The 20,254-nt window shown below is 57.7% G+C and overlaps 1 protein-coding gene across 2 annotated transcripts; it reads left to right on the top strand.

The window, feature by feature from the left end:
* Positions 1-556: 556 nt before the first annotated feature.
* On the top strand, positions 557-17,973 carry MFNG (MFNG O-fucosylpeptide 3-beta-N-acetylglucosaminyltransferase). 2 transcript variants are annotated; one of them, XM_059186901.1, is made up of 9 exons: positions 557-629; positions 2,598-2,979; positions 8,078-8,126; positions 8,493-8,595; positions 9,000-9,153; positions 12,035-12,120; positions 13,926-14,091; positions 15,865-15,950; positions 17,036-17,973. In XM_059186901.1, exons 2-9 carry the CDS (start codon positions 2,725-2,727, stop codon positions 17,100-17,102), a joined length of 966 nt encoding a protein of 321 aa, XP_059042884.1. In that variant the 5' UTR covers positions 557-629; positions 2,598-2,724; the 3' UTR covers positions 17,103-17,973. The 2 variants fall into 2 exon arrangements, with proteins under 2 accessions (XP_059042884.1, XP_059042883.1); XM_059186900.1 differs by lacking the exon at positions 557-629 and having other exon boundaries at positions 2,513-2,979.
* Positions 17,974-20,254: the final 2,281 nt, after the last annotated feature.

Genomic DNA, 20,254 nt, shown 5'->3' with positions numbered 1-20,254 from the left:
CTAGCAGGGTATGGTCTTGGCTTAAAGCGCCCGGTTACCAAGTCCAGGGGACCCAGAGTAAACCGTCTGTGCACATTCAGGTCCTAAGACTGTTCTGCCAGCGAGAGGACAGTGCAGACAAGATCACTGCAGGGGTGCTGCTTCAGCTCAGGGTCTGGGATTCCTTCAAGAAGTATTTATCAGGCCGATATGCCTAAGTGCTGTCCTCGGTCATCCTCTACTGCCCTCAGTCACAGTGATGAACTTGGGTCAGCCTGTGCAGGTTTTGGGAGAGTGGGTTACTAGGTGGAGGGAATCTCCAGAGTGAAGCCGCAGAGACAGAAAATGGGTTGAATTTGGCCCCCTGGGGAGTGGTGGGAGATGAGGCTGGGAAGTCCAAGTTCAGGGTTGGGGGCTGCCTATATCTTAGTGTCTTTTGAGGTCTGGCTCAGATACCATCTCCATGAAGCCTACTTGATTCTGCCAGACCTTGGGACTTCTTAGCCATGCCATGGGCTGCCTTGTGGCAGGATGGTAGATCTCTGAAGGTGGCTGTGGGCCCGTGCCCCGGGAGCAGGTGGGGAGGGCTGGCGGCAGCGGCGGCGGGGCTGCCCAGGTTTGGCCTCCGGGGCCAGAGTACTAGTCCCCACCTCTCCCCTCCTGGGTGTGGAGACTGGGTAATGCCCATTTGGGTAAATGAACCTCCCCACTTTTCGCTGTGTGCATGGACCAGTGCTTGGTCTATGGAATATGAGTCTGGGTGACATTGTGGGACATCAGTGAGGCAGCTGCCTTTGTCTGGTCCCATGGTAGGTATGCTTTTACTGGGAGGCCCTCAACCCCTTAATCCTCACCACCTCTTAAGTTTGTCTTCATTTGTCAAATGGTGAAATTGAAATTCAGAAAGGTAAAGTAACTTGCCCAAAGCCACACAGCTAGTAAGTAGCCCAGTCAGTATTTGAACCCTGGTCCATGTGGCATGAATCCTAGGATCAGCTCTTGGATATGCCATTCTGAGGGGATGGGCCATGAGTGGGCTTGGCACGGGGTTGGCCCATAGGAAGGTGATTCAAAAGGGTTGGTTCTACTTTCCTCTCCCTCCGCAGACCTAGTGCAGGCTTGGACCATGGAAGGCCCAGTGCAATCCACCAGCCATCTGGTATCTTCTTGTGTTTTTCTGGTACTTTCTTGCATTTAATGAATATTTCTTGAGCTCCTATTATGTGCTTAGGCAGTGGGGATTCAGTGAATAAAAAAGCCCCTTACTGCCCTGATATACACACGAGAAAGACAGACAATAGACAAGTGAAATATACAGTGTATTGGAAGATAAAAAGTGCTGTGGAGAGAACATAGCAGAAAAAGGGGCAGGCCTGGGGGCGGCGGGGGGGTGGTGCTAGGGAGGAGTGGGGAGAAGATACTGCAATTTTAAAAAAATGGCCTGGGAAGTCCTTATGGAGAACATATTTGTGTAGATCTGAAGGAGTGAAGGAGTGAGATGTGCAAACTTCTAGGGAAAGGCCCAGGCAGGAACAGCATGTGCAAAGGTCCTGAAGTGGGTATGTGCCTGGACTAGCCAGAAGTTCAGTGGGTCTGGAGTGGAGGAAGCAAGGGAAGAGTAGGAGGAGGAGGGGTTGGAGGGAACGGGGAGCCAGTTCACACAGGACCTGTTGGCTGCTGTATGATCTTGGGATTTTGTTCTGAGGGAGATGAGAGATGCAGGGTTCTAACAGAGGAAGGATGAGATGTGAGTGGCCTTGTGTCCAACCAGATGGAGGCGCTGGCTGGAGAATGCCCTTGGTCGCCACCTGGTTGGGAGAGAGGCAGCAATAAAGACTGCTGAGTGAGATGGGGGGGTGGTGGCGGTGAGCCACAGCAGAACAGGCACTCCTTGGGGTTTCCAGTGGGCCAGGGGAGGCCCAGAGACCTGGGTTCCACTGGCTCTGTGGCTGAGCTGCTGGGTCATCTTCGATCGTTCCGTGCCTTATATGCTCAGCTCTCAATTGGGACTAGCAATGCTTGAGCTGTTGTCAAGAGCCAAGGAGCAGAGCCAACTACTACTGTGGGCGCTCCGGAGGTTGGGAGGGGGGCATCAGGGAAGGCTTTCTAGAGGCAGGGACCCTTGAGCTGAGCCTTAACGTCCAAAAAGTATGAAGCTGGGTGAAAGGAACACGGGTGACAATGGGGAGGATGGGGGAGGGCATCCAGGAGGAGGTACAGTGTGAGCAAAAGCTGAGAGGCTGGAGAGCAGGACACCAAAAAACAATGCGTGTTGAATGAGCTAAGCGACAGCCTCTGGGGAGTGGGGAGGCTGGAAGGCCCCTCCCTTCCATGGGGCACGGAGGGTTTGGTGTTGTCCCCACCCCCATTGCAGCAGCTGGCTGGCGGCCGGGGCTGGGGCTGTCCCTTCAGTGGAGCCTTCTCTAGCCACCTCTGGGGCTCCCCAGGGCCGGCCCCGCCCCTCGGACTGCGCGGGAGGCAGGGGCGGGGCCAGGCGTCCCAGAGCCGGGCGGGAGCTCGTCGGGAGCAGGTGGGGAGGGCCGGCAGCGGCGGCAGCGGCGGCGGCGGTGGCGGGGCTGCCAGGGCTTGGCCTCTGGGGCCAGAGCACTAGTCCCCACCTCTCCCCTCCTCACCTGCCCCTCATGCCTACCAGACTTTTGCCTTGGCTGGGGCCCCCGACGAACCAGCCTCGCCTCCCTGTCCGACGGGGATTCGGGGGCTGAGCTGTCTGGGGTCCCAGGGCCAATGCAGTGCCGCCTCCTCCGGGGCCTGGCGGGAGCCCTCTTCACCCTTCTGTGCATGGGGCTCCTCTCCCTACGGTACCACTCGAGCCTGTCCCCACAGGGCGTGCAGGAGACCCCCAGGCTGAGCCCGCCAAGCCTTCTGTCCCGTGAGCTGCGGCTGCAGGATGTCTTCATTGCAGTCAAGACGACCCGAGCCTTCCACCGCTCCCGCCTGGAGCTGCTGCTCGACACGTGGGTCTCCAGGACCAGGGAACAGGTGACAAGTGGGCAACTCTGGGCCCCAGGAGTGGGCCCTGGCCTGAGGGATGCCCGGAGGCCTTTCTTTTGGGCTGAGGTCCCCGGTGGCCTCCAGGGAGAAGCCACCTGCCCACCTGCCCTATCTGGGCTTGTCTTCCCATTTCTCCCTCCTCCTGGGATCAGGGGCTCCTGCCGTCCTGCCTGTGCCCCTCTCTGGCCCTGGAGCCAGGTTCTCCTCAGGCCCCCTGCTCCCTGTCTTTCAGGGGCCAGCCCAGGTCCTGCCCCAGACTCCTGGGGGTCCCTCTTGTCCCTGGCTGTTCCAGCACCAGTTTGCTCCTGCCCACCTTGGCCCAGCCTGGCGATGGGGCCAGCGGGAGGTGCCGGGCGGCGGGGGTAGAGACCTCTGTGAGGTCTTGACTCTGCTGTGTGCCCCCGCAGTCCAGGCCCCGGCGGCTGTCCCACTGCTCTGGCTGTGCTGGGGTGGGGGGAACAGGCGCCGAGCCGCTGAGGAGGGCAAGGTCTGGGGGTAGCCTTTTGGGCGGAGAGGGGCGGGGAGGGGGGCATCCTTTCAGAATTCCTGACAGCCCTGGGCCCTGTGCGGCGGCTGCCCAGGGCGTGCCCAGCACAGCTGAGTCTCATCTCCTGTGCTCCTTTCCTGTGGGGCAGTTTGGGACGGAGTGGGGAGGTCTGCTGTGAGGGGGTGGACAAGCGAGGGAGGGATGGCGGGGAGAGGTTAGAGGTGTGCCCAGCATGTGAGTATGTGTGTGTGTGTGCATGCGTGTGTGTGTGTGTGTGTGTGTGTGTGTGTGTATGCGCCTCTGCATGGAGCCTGGTATCCGCCTTAGACGGGCCATGACAAGACATGTGTGGATGGATGACAGGGGTGTGTGACTTGTGTCTTTCTGGGGACAAGCTGAGTCCCTCTGGTTCTTGCCCTCCCCAGACCCAGTGCCCTCCCCAAGCCAAGTCAGTGATTTAGGGAACCATCTCTGGGGAAGGTGAAGGCTTTACACAAACACACACAAACGCACACACACACACACACAGCTTTACACACACACTACTACGGTGACTGGCTCAGTGGGAGGAAGTGACTAGGCCTTTGGGGGGGACTGGAGGCTCCTGGGAGACCAAGGAGTAGGGAAGGTGATGTCTATAGGAGCCCAGGGCCTTCTGGGACGAGGGCACCCCACCCTCGATTTCCTGACCATGATGTTCTAGCACCCTATCTAACCTTTCCTCCAGTGGGACGCCAGCACCCAAGTTCTTCCCCGGGGCCCCCGCGCTGCTTCTCATCTTGGGGGAGATTCCGGTTTCTCCTGCGGAAGCCGCCGAGTCTGGCCCTCCCCGCAGACCTTCCTGTTTATGGTGCTGGGTCTGTGTACCCGGGAGCCTGCCTCACGTGATCTGAGGCCCCTTCCTGCCTTGTCTTGATTACCATGGTGGTGCCCTTGCCCCGGATGAGGAAACTGAGGCCAGAGAGGGGAAGTGCTTGTCAGCGACACCCCAAAGGCCTAGGGGCGCAGAGCCCAGGGGGAACCCAGCCACCTCCTCCCGGCTGGGACCCTTCTTTCGTTACTAAGACCCAGGATCCCGAAGCTGCCTCATCACTCGGCTTACAAGAGAGGGTCCTTGGGCCCCCAGCCTGGGTGGGCCTGGCAGGACCAGGTCAGCAAAGGAGAGGAAGCAGCCACCCACTCTGTGTCTCGAGCTCAATCCCACATGCCAGCTAGGCGGGCAGCGGGAGGAGCTGTCAGCGGCTCAGTACCCCAGGGGCTGCCCATCAGATGCCTCGCTCCCTTTCACCCCTACGACAGCCACAAGTGGGAGGGATTGAGGTGGAAGATGAATTCACTTAGTTGCACAACCCCCACCCCAGCATAAAGGGGCAGAGTCGAGAAAACTTGTCCTTTATGCAGAGTTGAGAACAGGAAGGATGCTCGCATTGAGGAAGAGGAAGGGAAACAGGGAGACACATTCTTACCGCACCGCACCTCGCACCTCGCACCTCGTCTGGGGCCCCTTTGTCTCTATCCTTTGGCTCATCTCTCTCTGCGACCTTGGCCGAGGCCCTCCCCTTTTCAGCCCTCAGTTTCCCCATCTGCACAGGACAGGAGGGTCTCGGAGCCTCTCTTAGCTCTGCCATCAGGAGCGGGCCTGAGCTGGTTAACTCCAGGGCTGGGCGCCCGCCCCAACTGGTTAAGGGCAGCCGGGTGGCAGGTGGGCCTTTGTTGCGGCAGGCTGGGGCTCGTGTGGCCTTTGTCCCAGGCAGAGGGGGCGGGCTGGGGGAGGCCCGTTTTGCGATCAGTGGGGAGAACTTTCCCTTCCCCGCAGGCCCCTCGAGTGCAGTGGGTTGGGGGTGGGGCCACAGTGCCTGCCTCACATCTTCCAGCAGATGGCCCCCAGCCCCCCTCCCCTGACCCCAGCGGGCTGCCTGGCCTTTTGTTTTCCTGTGAGGTTTTAACCATTGTCAGAGTCTCCTCAAACAAATTAAATGCAACCCTTGGCTCAGAGGAAACTCTGCCCACTACTCTGTGCCAATCTCAGGGTTCCCGGGGACCGGAACGCCAGCCTCACACGCCCCGCCCAGCCCTTAGCCCTGCTGCAGGAACCCCCCACTTCCCCACTGATTCGGGCTCATTCATCCATCAGCAAATATGCCCTGGCCCATTTGGCTGGCCCATGCTCCAAACTCCAGAGAGTTCCAACGTCTGATGGCTGTTTGGTGGCAAAAGTGCCAGGGAGCAGGGCAAGAAAGGCCTGAATTCTTTCCTTGGCTCCCCAGGGGGCTGTGTTGAAAACAGACTTGGGGTGAGAGCAGGACAGAGTTGGGAGACCAGGGCAAAGGTGACTGCAGCAAAGCCGGCAGGAGAGGACCATGGAAGGGCTGGGCCACTGCTGGCCATGCTGGCTGCTGTGGAAAGCTGGCATCCTGGGTGAGGAAGAGAGGAGGCATGGTGACCCCAAGGTGCTGGGACCCAGCAAGATGGAGAGCACCCAGAGGGGCACAGGTCTGGGGGGAGCTGGGCCACTGAATCTGAGGCACCCAGGGAGAAACTGTGGTTGCCTTGGGGTTTGATGTCTTCTTGATGGGGCTGAATGCCGAGAGGCAGGATAGCGTTGCTGTGGCAGTGAATGGACAAAGAAGAGGGCCAGTGTCGGGCCACCAGCACTTTCTGCAGGGATATCCGGGGACCTCCAGTGTTATCTAAATCTGAAGGTGGGAGACATATTCCAGGGAGGGGCTGCTGAGGAGGTGGGTGCTGCCCAGGCCTCTCGGAGGTGAGCTGGGTGCCGGGACAGGGAGATAAAGCAGACCAGGCCAGTGCCCTTCAGAATCTCACTGTCTGGTGGGAGAGTCCAAAGGACAGATTTCTGTAACTGAGGGGCTGCTGTTACTTACCATCAGGAGGAACAGGTCGCTGAGGGACACATGGGAGGGGTGTCAGGGAAGGCTTCCTGGAGGAAGCGGCGACTGAACTAGGACTTAGGGGACAAGAAATGGGCACAGCCTGCGCAAAGGCTCAGAGGAGCGTGCACGTGTGTGGCACATTTGGGGAACTGAAAAACCTTTGGGTTTAAGAGAGGGGTGGGGCAGGAAGTGGCGAGATAGGCTGCGTCAGGCCCAGGGGCTGGGTGGCCCCTCATGGCCACACTTAGGAGGTGGCCTTTATCCCAAGGGCAGTAGGGAGCCACAGAAGGCGCTAGGCGGGGTGGTGAATATGGGTATTATCTGGTTCTGGTGCCGACAAGAGAACAGATCTGAAGATCTTGCACGAATCCATTGAAAGATAGTAAGTAGCTCAGAAGGCCCATGGTTATGGGCCCCGTGGAGACAGGACTCTTCCTTTGTGCCCCTTCCTGTGCCCAACCCTGGCTTCTGGCCCCCGATGCCTCAGTTTACCCCAAGATAGGAAGCGGAGGCTGGCTTCACTGCCACCTCTTTCTTCTCCTTTCTCACATCATCTCCCTTCACCATCACAGCTACCCCTAGTCCCCATTTTCCAGCCAGGTAAACTGAGGCTCAAGGCAGGGGTCGACCTGATCTGAAGGGCTGGTTCCTGGAAACCAGGGAGAAGTTTGTGGCTGAGCGGGGAGGGGCATGCAGTTGGAGGCCCTGAGTCTGGAAGGAGGACAGGGCCAGCCCCGGAGTGGCTGAGGGCCTTTCAACAGGTGGGATGCTTTTTCCTTGGTCCTCCCTTGGAAAGAATTCAACATTGTCCAGGATCTGGGCAGGGCCCCCTGTGGGTCAGAGGAGGCTCTTGCTGTGCTTGGCAAATGAGAGGACTTGCTCAGGCAGGGAAAGGGACATGTACTGGGCAGGGCGTGGAATGGGGGTTAGACGGGTCCCCAGCTGTGTTCTGTCTGGCCCCAAGCGACCTCTAATTTGTCTCTCATTCAGTTTGTGTTCAATTTATCTAGGGCCTGAGCGGCCTCTCCCTGCCCGGGGTTGGGGGTGTTCTGAGACCTGTGGGTCTGAATCCCAGCTCAGCAGTTTCCAACTGTACAACCATAGTCTGTCCCTTAGCCATTTTGTGAGGAGAACAGCCTTGCCCTCTGTGAGGGGAACAGATTACCTAGCTTGAGGTTCAGGGAGGTCATCAGAGCTGGGGTTGGATCACGATGTAAAACTTCTGAGATGTGTAAGGACCTCGCACGTGCCCTGGGGCAGCCGGTGCGACTATGGAGAGACACGACCAACTCCCCAGGCTGGTGTGGTGCCCCAGGGCGTGGGTCTTCCCATGTAGTCTCTCTCCTGACAAAGTATCTTGGGTTGTGTAAATGTGGTGATGGAGGGGCCAAGTGGGACCGCAGCGTGTGTATGTGTGTGGGATAGAAGACGGTGTGACTCTGGGAGGGTCTCCATGGGCGCTGGTCTATAAGGGTGCTCGGGCAGGTGACACAGTGGCTGGTGCATGCTGGGAGGCTGTGTTGTGTGTCTTGTGGGGGTAGCTGAGAAAGTCATGGTGTCTGAAAGGAGTGTGTGATGATGTTGGTAGGGGTGTGTCTATCGCTGTTGGAGGGCACAGCTCTGGACCCGTGTTTCAGCAGGGGCGTGGCTGCCGGCTGCCCTTGGCCAACTTGGGTCCTGACTCCTCCCTCTTTCTCCTTCTTAGACGTTTGTCTTCACCGACAGCCCAGATGAAGGCCTCCAGGAGAGACTGGGTAACTCCAGATGGGGGTGGAGACTCCTCAGTTGTTTCCAGGGAAAGCTGGTGTGGCTGTCCCCTGGTCCCGGGTCCCCAGGAAACAGGGCTGCCCTCCTTGGCCATGTGGGGAGGGGAGCAGGCTTCTTTCCTGGAAGTGGGTGTGACACGAGGAGCGGCTGTCCTGGACAGTACCCTGGACCCCTGGGTCCCAGCCCAGCCTCCCATTCATTAGCTCTGGGGTCCTGGGAGGGTCAGTCCTCCCTGGCATCTGTTTCCTTGTGTGTAAAATGGGAATGGGTGGGGTCTTGCTCCACATCCTCACGGTGTGCAGGGCTGCAGGGAGGAGCTGGGCAGGGTCCCCTGACTTGTCCCCACTTTTCAGGGTCCCACCTCGTGGTCACCAACTGCTCTGCTGAGCACAGTCACCCTGCCCTGTCCTGCAAGATGGCTGCTGAGTTTGACACCTTCTTGGCCAGCAGGCTGCGGTGAGTGCACCTGGGTTTCTGAGGGCAAGTGTGACCTTTGCCTCGGTCTAGTACCTGAATAGGGTGTTGTGACAAAAAAGTGAAGTCAGCTGGGTCCAATGAATTTAAGCATGTAAGGGCCTCCTGGGGTCTGTCTCTGGGCAGACGGTCTGGGTTCAAATCTTGCCATTTACAGACTGTGTGACCTTGGGCAGGTGTCTTAACCTTTCTGAGCCTCTGTCCCACCTGTTAAGCGGGCACGCTTTCCTCAGGAGCTCACACAGGGCATGGGCCCTCGGTGTTAGCTACTCTCTCCCTGCCTAATTTTGCTGACTGACTTATTGGGGGGCGCAGGGGGAGTCTGGCTAGCTGGCAGCCCTTGGGGACCCTCCTCCAAGCTTCCCATCCCTTTTCTGTCCCCATAGGTGGTTCTGCCACGTGGATGACGACAACTATGTGAACCCAAGGGCACTGCTGAAGCTGCTGAAAGCCTTCCCACAGACTCGCGACGTCTACGTAGGCCGGCCCAGCCTGAACCGGCCTATCCGCGCTTCTGAGCCCAGGCCCCACAACCGCACGGTGGGTCCCTTGGTCCCTTCCTTCCTCCTTCCTCCTTCATGCGTTGACCATGGGCGGAGCCACATGGGGGCGGGGACACCAGGGCGGAGCCATGTGGGGGCGGGGCCAGGGCCCTGGCGCAGCCAGGTGGGTTTTCTGGCTTTCCCATTTGGTCTTCTCGCTGTGTGTTTGGGTTGCTGACTTCACCACCGATCCTGTCTTCTCTGTGAAATGGGGAGGCTCAGATGATGCAGGTGAGGTGCAGACTCCGGCATGCAGCAGGGCCTCAGTCACTGAGGAGCAGCGGCTCCTTCTGGTCACACAGTGACAGGGATGTGGGGGTGGGGTTGAGGTGGGGTGGGGGGTGGGGGCGGTGAGCTGAGGCGCCGACTCCATGGCAGGGCTCCCAGCCCCTGGTATTGTCCCGCAGTTGTACAGACTGTTCAGATGCCGGAAACTGTTGGGCCCTGTGGTAAATTGCGCAGCCCCCCACCCCCTGAGCTCTCCCCGCCCCTCTGTACCCCTCCTTTGTCCGGACTTCACTGACTGGCAACTAAAGAGGTGACACCCGGCACAATGAGGTCCCCAGCACCAGCTTCAGCTCCAGATCTAGATGGACATTAATGAGGGTTGTGAGATTTAGGAAATGAATAAGCCAAAAATCAGGATAACAGTTAAATTGGACTTTGAGCTGAACAGGGAAGAATTTTGTAGTGTAAGTACGGAGCGTGGTTCTCTCCTAGTCCCCAGGACCCACCAAGCTTCTGGCATTGGTGTGGCCCAGGCCCCTAGAGGGCTCCCTTGGCCTCAGGGAAAAAGCTAGTCAGGCGGTGCCCCTGCCTTGAGACCGCACATGGAGCAGGTGCTGGGCCCGCAGTGGGGCTCTCTACCACCCCTGCTCCCCATCTGCTTCGTTAGGGAAACCAAGAGTAGGAAACACACAACCTTAATTAGCAGCAGCTAATCGGCCTCTGAGCCCTAATTAAATCCTCTTGGGCCCTGGGTGTGTGTGTGTAAGTCGACTCCAGGTGAGCGAGGGGTGCCCCCCCCCCCATGCTTGGCTGTAGGGGTTGAGAACGCCATTCTGGAGCCTGGCTTCCTGGCTTCACACGCCAGCTCTGCCACCTCCTGGCTTCCCGACCTTTGCTCAAGTCACCCCACCCTTCTTTGCCTTAGGTTCCTCATCTGCAAAATGGGTGATAACCGTCCCCACCTAATAGGGTGGTTGTGAGAAGAAAAGGGAACAATTCAATGAGGTCACATACCCAAGTGCTTGGAATGGGATCTGGCATGTGATGACACTAGTGAGTGTCAGCAGTCGGTACCCAACCCAGCTCAGCCTTCATCTCGGCGCCTTCCTCCTGGGGAGGTTCAGCATCTGCTGGCGACACGCAGGTCCCAACCCCTCAATGGGCACTAATACCCTTGCACCCAGGCGGGATCCCTAGACTCTGCCCCAACGTGTCCTAGCCTGTTTGGATTCTGAGGTTCCCCCCAGGCTATGTGGTGTGGGGGGAGATAGCAAAAGCAGGCAGGATTTCTGGCTCAGGCTCAGTCCCAGCTCTGGGACCTGAGGCTGGTGACCTCCCTTCTCTGCACGTCAGTGCTCAGGGTTGGGTATGCCTACTGCTACTGCTGTTGTTCCTTTAATTATCTGGGAGGAGAAGCCCTGGACCCATAGGTCATTAAACAAGCATTCATTGAGCACCAACTGTATGTCAGGATCTTAAGAACCTGTTCATTCTGCTTAGAGGCCTGAACACCTCTGTCTAAGAGGATGTCATTTCCAGAAGCAGCTCATAGAGGTCTTTAGGAGGAGGACACAGGGATGGCTGAACTGGAGCAGGGGTGCTCAAAGGTGACAAATCTGAGGCCCAGAGAGGAGTGGTGGCTTTCTCTAGGTTACACAGCTGGGCGGTGGAGGAGGCTGAGGCCCCAGAATCAGGCTTCCCAGCTTCCTGCCCCGGGTTCTTCTCATTGCTGCATCGTAGGAGATAACCCAACCCCATGCAATGTGCATCCATTAAGCACCAACTGTGTACTTGGGAGAAGGTAACCATAGGGAGTTTGGTCAAGAGATAGGACAGCTGAAAGGGAGCAGGGTTTGCCAGAGCCTTAGAGAAATTCTTGAGTTGTGACTTCATGAGGCCTCCCAGAGAAGCAGGGCAGAGAGTGGTTTAAACTCCAAGGGAGGTTACAGGTTCCCGAGACTGAGATGTCAAGGGGTTTGCTGGCCTTGGGTGCTCACAGGCCTGCCCATCTTTCTCTCTTTACTCCGTGGGAAGCTTCATTCTCTCCTTGTGCAGAAAAGCTTTCTCAGTCCCTGGAGCTGGAAGTGATGAGGCCAGTCAGTGCAGGTGGCTTGGTATGGGGTATTTCAGGAGTACCGCTCCCAAGCCTGGTGACCCTGTAGAAAGCATCTCTTCCTCCCAGCTAGCATAGGAGCTCAGGGAAGAACTCGGATTGGCTGGCCTAAGTCATGTGCCTGTCACTGGACCAGTCACTGGGTCAGGGGTTGTGGCCTTGCGATCTACTCTTCCTGGGGCACCTGCCCCCCTCCTGGGACCCAGGGGAGCAGGTGCTGTATTTGGTGGCCCCTCCTGAGCCACTTGGGGTGAGGTGGGGGCATTCCTCTGGGGAAAGGGGTAAGGTGTGCTCTGCGGACAAATAGGTTATGTCTAATTGGTGACCCCATCACTCTTAATTAGCCATGTGACTAATGGGCCTCGGTATTCTTGTCTGTAAAATGGGCATGATGATGTCAAGCTGTAGCAAGACTTTAGGGAAAGGTGAAATAAAAAGGTTTTGAGTCATGCTGGTTGCCAGTGGAGGGGGGCCCAGCCGTGGCCCTCCCACCCCCAGGCTCATCCTACACCTTGGCCCTTCCCACCTCTCCCCCCAGAGGCTGGTACAGTTCTGGTTTGCCACCGGGGGTGCTGGCTTCTGCATCAGCCGTGAACTGGCTTTGAAGATGGCCCCGTGGGCCAGGTAAGCAAAGCCCCACAGGTGGGTGGTGGAGAGCAGGGCCTGGTGTATGGGGTGGTCCTTTGCTGCAGGAAGGGCTTGAGAGAGAGCTCAGGAGTAAACCTGCCTCTCATTCATGCTGTGTCACAGTTACACAGTTAGTGGAGAGAAAGCCACCTGCCATCCTGCCATCAGGGCACTCTGCCACACACAGGCAAGTTGTGTAATCCCTGGGAGCCTCAGTGCCCCCATCTGTAAAATGGACCTGATAATGTGATAGCTAATGGTTGGCGGGAGGCTGAACAATTGGGCTGGCACCCAGTCCCCCATGTCACAGGGGAGGTGAAGGCCAAGTGTAGAGGTGTTCAGAGGAAGGAAGAAGTAGGGTCTTCTGCTTGGGGCCAGGAGGAAGGCTTCCTGGAAGAGGTGGCCTTTGAACTGGGATAGCCCTAGAGGCCCCTGAGTGAAGGGGATCCTGGGGGTGGCCGAAGCCCCTAATATGGGATGAGGGTACTGATATTCTGGAGAGGAAGTAGTAAAGGCCTGGCCTCTTGAGGTCTGCGTGGACAGGCTGTTGTTATTTGCAACTATCGTTATTAGCTGTTGATTTTAGCAACAATATCCGTGTTACCCCCTTATATTGGGGGCCCATTCTGAGCCAGGCCTGCACTTCACTAAGGCATCAAGACTGACTGCTTGTCAGTCTTGTTTCCACAGCTAAGGAGACTGAGGCGTGAGAGGTTGGGCAAGTGATTGGTCCAAGGTCACCCAGGTCTGAGGTCACTCAGCTGCTGGGTTTGACTCCAAGGCCTGCCTGCTCCATCCAACCTGGATGGGAGGGGCCCTCCAGGCGGGGAACTCGGGCCCCGGTTGGGAGCTGTAATGCTATCGTAGGGCATGTCCAGAGCAGGTGTGTACACATGACCAGGGGTCCTTCCAGGGCCTGGTGCCCCCATCTGGGCTTCCGCCCACCTTTATGGTATATTTCTGTGAACTGGAAAAAGTATCCCCCCTTGGGCAGGTGCAGCCCTCGGGCACAACCTGGAATGAGAATGGAAGGCTGGCCCTGTGCCCCTCAGTCAGGCATTCTGTACAGAGGCAGGCCTTGGAGTCAAACCCAGCAGCTGAGTGACCTCAGACCTGGGTGATCTTGGACCAATCACTTGCCCAACCTGGCCCCAAGGGGTGTTCATGGGGTATGCAGTCCGGTGATGCCCTTCCCTGGGACACGGCCCCTTCCCTCCTCCACATCTGGCTCACTCCAGCGCATCCTGTAAGACTCCGTTTAAAGCCTGCCATTGTCATGATTAAATGAAAAGCAAAACAAAATTGTGCCACCTCCTCTGGGAAGCCCACCTTACACTCCCTGTGTCTCCCAAGCCTCATGCTTTCCTCTGCCTTCAGAGCCAGTCTGGCCCTGAAATGATGTGTTCCTCTGTCTCCCTTCAGAGTGGGGGCCCCTGTCATCTCTGTATCTACAGCCCCAGCATGGTCCCTGGCACACGGGTAGCTCCTGGAGTTCAGCAATGAATGAATGAGCGAATGCATGTAAAGAGAGGAAGGGATACATTTATAAAGGGCTTCTTCTTGCCATTCTTCCCCTTGAACTTCACAATAGCCCAGTGAGGGCAGGGCCATTATCACGCCCATTTCGCAGAAGAGGAAGCTGAGGGTCCCCTGGTTCATGGCTTGCCAGAAGTCACCCGGTGCCCAGGAGGCAGATGCTGGAGCTGGAGCTCTGCTCTTCCCATCTGTCCCTGGGAGGGAGGGCCTTCCGGGAGGCAGGGCGAGCTCTGTGTCACTCACCACTGCACGGCTCTCTCTCTCAGTGGCTCCCGCTTCATGGAAACATCTGCCCTCATCCGGTTGCCCGACGACTGCACCGTGGGCTACATTGTCGAGTGCAAGCTAGGCGGCCGCCTGCAGCCCAGCCCCCTCTTCCACTCCCACTTGGAGACCCTCCAGCTGCTGGGGGCTGCCCAGCTCCCAGAGCAGGTGAGCTGGCCTTGGGGTGGTAGGGGAGGGATGCATGTCGGGGGGGTATTCCCTACTGAGGGGGAAACTGAAGCCCAAGGTGGGAAAGGACCCTCAGATGGACCCACGTGACTCAGCCCTCTCCACCACCAGCCCTCAAGGGTTAGCGCTTATGATGCTCAAATTCTTTGGTCTGGTCCCCAGTGCCAGCTGCAGCGGCCTGCACGGACCAGGTGAAGCTTACCTTCAGGTTCAGACCACTCCCCTTCCCTGCCTTCGCCACTCCCTCCTGTCCCTCTGTTCCTTCTTCAGTCTTCCAACCCCCAGCATCCCTCCAAAGGGGTCAGGCATGCCCTTTCCAACTCTGCCTGTTGGCTGTCTCGCCTTCATCAGAGCTTACCTGCCCGCTGTCCCCCTGCTTTTGTTCTAACCCAGATGTTGCTGGGAGAGAGCAGGTGCTTAGTGGGAAACCTCAGGCGTCATGTCTGGCTGGGGGAGGGGGACCCCATTCCATCACCTGGCAAGCAACGACTCTACAGAGTTCCAGCTGGCTCTGCCTTGCGCCCGTGGCTGTCCTCCTCATGGGTGGCCAGTCTGGTAGGGGATCCTGGCTGGGAAGGTCCCTGAGATCCTCCACCCAACAGTGTGAGTCAGAACCCTTTGGTAACGAGGGACACAAATGCAACACAGACCATATGTTGGACATATAAAGGTTCATGAGCCCGGGAAGCCAGGGGCTGCTTGCTAGTTCCGGCTGAGTCTGCGTGCCCAGACTGCCCCACTCTGGCCTGTCTTCCCTGACATTGGGCTCACCCTGAGGGGGGGTCACTCCTTGGGGGGCAAGATGGCAGCTCTAGGTTTCCACCCCACCCTGAGGAGGAGCGCTCCTTTTTCCGCCACATCCCAGGGCTGGTGCTCAGTGGTCTGGATGGCCTGAGCTGATGCCCACGGAAGGCTCGCTTGTGTCACAGGACGCGTCCCCTCCCAGAGCCAGGAGTTAGTGTGGATTCACCAGGCCTGGACCTGGGCTGTAGTGTTGGCCTCGGTAAGACCGGATGGGCTGAAGCCAGGAAAGGGACGCTGACTTTGGGCAGCCCAAACCAGGTACCCTAATGGCAGGGATTTCCAGAATACCCACCACGCCAGACACTGTGCGTGGTTTTATCTGCTTTAACTCTGCTTCCTTCCAACATTTGCGTGAGGGGAGCTCTAACATTCCCATTCTACAGGTGGACAAACCGAGGCCCAGAGAGCAGAACTAACCATGGCACAGTTAGCATTAGGCAGAGGGGGATTTGAACCCTGCCCGGGTGGCCCCTAAGCCCACAGTCTTTAACCACTGTGGTCGACTGCTTCACGACAAGGGGCATTAGCCCATGTCCTCATTGCGTGTGGAGTATCCCAAGGGTCTGGGTGGAGACGGAGTGCCGAGGCCCCACAGTGAGGCTCAAGAAGCCGCTGTCCAGGCATGGAATTTACTGGAAGGGTGCTTTCCCCTCTTGAGACTCAGTTTCCTAGTCTGTAGGCAAGGGATTTTTTCCGGCCTCTCAGGTAGGGCCACTGCTGGGGATGCAAATTAGGGATAGTGCCCCACAAGCTTGAAGTTCCTGCGGAGTGGGGTGGGCTCCTCGGTGAGGGCTAAAGGTGGGGTTTTAGGGGCAGAGGCAGGCTCTCTGCGCCCCTCAGAGTGCCTTATGGGCTTTCCCTGCTTCTGCCCCAATACCGCCCCCTTGTGGTGTTCTCTGTGGGACACCCCACCAACCTTCATTTTCTTCTGGGCTTTTCTCTGCCCAGGTCACCCTCAGCTATGGCGTCTTTGAGGGGAAGCTCAATGTCATTAAGCTACAAGGCCCCTTCTCCCCCGAGGATGACCCTTCCAGGTGAGTCTAGGGGCGCAAACTATAGGATCGGAGCTGGGGGTCTGTGTCCGGGTGTCCAAACATAGGGGAACCTGGAGGGAGGGAAGGCCTTGGAGGCTGACAGCACAGAGCTGGGAGTGCAGGGAGTGGATTTCAGTCTCTACTCTCCCCCAGAATTGCTGTGTGACCTTGGGTGAATACCTTGCTCTCTCTGGGCCTCAGTCTCCCCATTTGGAGCACAAGGAGGCTGGGTGTCATGGATCTGAAGGGCTCTCCCAGGCTTCTGGAATTCTTCAGGAGCTCCTGGAATACTGAAGTGTCTTCCCTGAGCAAAGGAGATGTTCTAAGGGAAGAACTTCAGGTCCTGATGGGAAAATTTTATTTGAGCTTTTGTAGGCTCTCTGTTTCTTTGATACTCTTCAGTGGTCCCTTTCAGTAGGTAGGGCAGAGGGCTCATGACTGTTTAAGGGGCCCTGCGGCCAGGGCTGCGTTGAATAAGTTAGACATTACACGGAGACAGAGTTCGGCTTAATATAGGAAAAAACTTTCACATTTCTAAGATGAAAGGAACCGCCTTCTCATGGGGTGAGCTCCTTGTCAGTGGAAGGGCACAGCTATAGCTAGACTATCAGGAGGTTTAAGAGCAGATGTGAAATTCTTTCTGAGCCTGAAGATTCTAGAATCCAAAGGTTTCTGCCTTGTAGGGCTGGAGCCGACTGGGACTCAGATACATGGGACTGGATAGTCTGGCCTCAGCTGGGGTCTCATCGTGGCATCTCTGGTCTTTGGAGTCTCTCTAAACAGGTGGTTTCCATGAGCCCCGCCCCCCTCCCGGGGATATTTGGCGATGTCTGGAGACATTTTTTATTGTGATGACTCAGGAGGATTCTACTGGCTTCTCATGGGAAGAGGTCTAGGGTGCTATAAACATTCGACAAGGCACAGGGCACCCCACAACGAAAACTTATGTAGCCCTAAATTGTAAGGGTGCCGAGGAGGAAAAATCCTGTTCCAAATCACCTCTGTGACACGGGCTCCCCTAGGAGCCCGTGGAGTGAGCGTGCGAGTTGGGGTGACCGCCTTGTCCATTTCTGGTCTCTCCACAGGTTCCGTTCCCTCCACTGTCTCCTCTATCCAGATACTCCTTGGTGCCCACAACTGATGGCCAGATGAACCCTGAACAGCAAAATTTGGGCTGAGGCTTCTGGTTGTCCTTGGTCTCCCCGGGCAGCCCTGGGGTCTTGTGGCAAGCGCCTTTTGTGGGGGAGTCCCTGGCTGGGCCTCTGAGTGGTGGGTCAACCCAGGGTTGGATGGTGGCTGGCAGTGAAGGCGTGGCGTCCTAGGCCTCTGGGAGGTGGGCTGGACAGCCCAGAGAACAGGTGCACCAGGGGAGGGCCTGAGAGGCCCCAGGGGCTGAGCTTCTATGGGCCTTGGGGGGCTGAACTGAAAAAGCACAGAGAACCCCTGAACTGGGTTGGGGTTCAGGGTTCCTAACCTCCAGAGGATCACATGGGCCCTGGGGTGGGGTCTGGCCTCCACCGCCAGCTCTGGTCTCTGTCATTCCCCTGGGGTCAAGCACTGGGCCGTCCATTCCGGGCTCCTCGGCTGGATCTCCAACCCCTGAGGGCGCCCAGCTGGAATAAGGACAGAGCCCGGGGCCCGGGGCAGGGCCTGTCATTGCTGACCAGTGGCCAGCTCCTTGCTCCGACCCCTGGCAAACGGATCCCATTTCGTTTGGGGTATCAGCGTGCTCAGACCCAGATGGTGGGTGGTGATGGTTCCCAGCCCATCGTGACGGTCCTTTTGCTCACTTTCCCAGCCTCCCTTGCTCAGCGTGTCAGTGTGAAATAAGCAAGGCCAATGGAGAGGCTCCTGGGGAAGATTTTGCGGCCCTGTACCCATCTTCATGCTGTGAATGTGGGTGTGATGTCTGGATCTGGGGCAGTTGCCTTGTTACCGTGAAGGAAAGGCCTTGACCGTCATGCGCTCTTGTCCCTTTTGGCACCTGGTTCTGTAAGAAGATTAAACCCTTACTTGTTTCAAACTCTCTTGGTCTGGTCTTCTGTTACGTGCGTGGCCAGTGTGTTCCTGGCTGGGGCGGGCTCTTAGGTCGGCCTGTCCCAGTGGTGGTGGCATTGCTCTGGATCCCGGGCTAGATGTTCCTGTTCTGCATTTCCTGGTTGTATATGTGACCTTGAAGCATCCACTTTGTCTCCCTGGGTTCTTTGCCCATTTTATAGAGGTGGGAAGGAATCCCTTCTCTGTGGGTCGACAGCCGGGTGAAATGATAGAGTGTTCGCAAAGGGCTTAACCCGGCCTGGCCTGGAGAAGGAAGGTTTCCGTGAGCAGTGAGTGCTCCTAGCACGTGCTGAGTCACGGAGAGCCAGTGTGTGTGAGGGCATGCGTGGCTGTTTGGTGTGGCGTGTCCCCTTTCCACACAGGTCTGTGCATAAGGACACACATGTGGTGAATGTATGTATGGGTGCCCACATCACACACACGTATGTACTACGTAGACACGTGTGACTGGGTGTGCGCCATGCGGCGCTAGTATGCTGCGGGCTACTTCTCCTATTCTCTGTCCCTGGAGCCTGGGTTGGGGGTAGCGAGAGAACTGGGAGAGGCAGAGTGGAGACGTAGCTGAGGGAGTCAGCCTCTGGGGCCAGAGAAAGGGGCAGTCTGACAGCCGGGATAGGAGGCGAATCCATCCAAGCGTGCTTAGGGTCACAGGTTGCAATGACCCACCTGAATGAAGGTACACAGTCATGGTGGACGTTCAGGAATGCCACAGCTGAAGTTGGGGACCGTAGGGATGGGACACCTCTTCTCCCCATGTGCCCTTCCCAGTGGCATGGGATGTTGGGGCCACCATGGAGATCTGGGCTGGGGGTAGGAGGGAGGACAGAGGAGAGATCCTGAGGGATAGTGGGGCTCTAAGCCAGGCAGCCAAGGCTGGGGGCTCATTGGAGCGGACCCCCTCCAGCCCCTGGAGGACCTTGTCCTTCATGTAACTCTGTCTGGGACAACTGGAACCACAGAGCACCGGAGCCTTGGGCCTGGTTTTCAAAGGGGAGTTTGAGGCCCAGAGAGGGACTGCCATGTGTTTGTGGTCACACAGCAGGTCAAGTGCAGAGTCGGATTGCTTGGGCTCTTGCAAAGCCTCCTTTCTTTCTGGGCTAAGCTAAGGCTGGGTTTTTGGGACACGAATGGAGTAGGGATAGCCCTGGCCCTGCAGCCCTGGTGGGGGATGGACGGGTGTGCTCCACAGCTGTTGTCCTCTCCACCCCGTATGCGGAAGGCTGCCGGCCGGCCTGCTTTTAGAAACAGCAGCAGCAGATTTGCGGGTTGTTCCCAGATCCTGGGGGTCGGGTGGAGGGAACAGGACTCGGGCCATCTGCTGCCTCCATTGTCCCAGAATAGCTATGGTAGGGAGGGGGAGCAGAGTCAGCAAGGATCAGAATTGGGATGGAGGAAGGGGGGTGGGTGGGTGTCTGGATTTAACCCTTTGCGTGTCTGTAGGGGAGAGGATAAAGCTGCCTGTGCTCTGGACCGAGGTGACCCAAGTGGGCCCCACAGGCAGGGCTGGCAGAGGGGGAGAGGGACAAGGTTGGACCATGCTGTATTGGTCTTGAGGTGCCCCTTGGGCAGATATTATTCCCATTCGACAGAATAGGAGACTGAGGCACAGAGAGGGAAAAGGCCGTGGTTCAGGTCACAGGACTTAGAGGTAAGAGAATGAAGGCTTCAGGCAACTTGGTTCTGCAGTTGTCGCCTCAGCATGGGTTGACTCTGAAGGGTTAGGAGAGTTCTGCGCTCCTCTCCACCTCTGGCTCTATGTCCTTGGGCAGGTTACGTCACCATTCCCTGGCCCCACCAGTGAAAGAGACACGGTGACTCCTACGTTGAGTGCTGTGCGGCTCGGAGGTTGTTCTCTACAGAGATCTCCCGGAATAGGTATTACCTGCCAAATAAAGAGCCGCTCCCTGGCCTCTCTCAGAGGTAAAAGGGGGGGGCGGGCAGGGGGCTGCACTGGCCACCCCCTCCCCTCTACCATCTGGGGCTGGGCTACGGTCCGCCTCACCTGTGTCCCCGCAGCCAACCTCCTTGCTCACTGCTCGCAGGTACACTGGACCCCTTGATTCCCCTGTGGAAGTCCAGCTGGTTTCCCACAGATGGGTGATCAGCTTGGGGGAACCTGACCATGTTTAGTATCCCCCCAAAAGGGAAAACCTGACCTTCCGTGCTCCTGATGGAATGCAGTAGGAAGGACACAGCACTGCCCAGGAAGTCCGCTTGCCTGAGTCATTGACCCTAGGCAGGCCAAC

The sequence above is a fragment of the Mustela lutreola genome, chromosome 8 (assembly GCF_030435805.1).
Source record: "Mustela lutreola isolate mMusLut2 chromosome 8, mMusLut2.pri, whole genome shotgun sequence".
Lineage (NCBI taxonomy): Eukaryota > Metazoa > Chordata > Mammalia > Carnivora > Mustelidae > Mustela > Mustela lutreola.
Note: the sequence above shows the minus strand (reverse complement) of the source record. Positions and strands in the feature narration are given on the sequence as shown.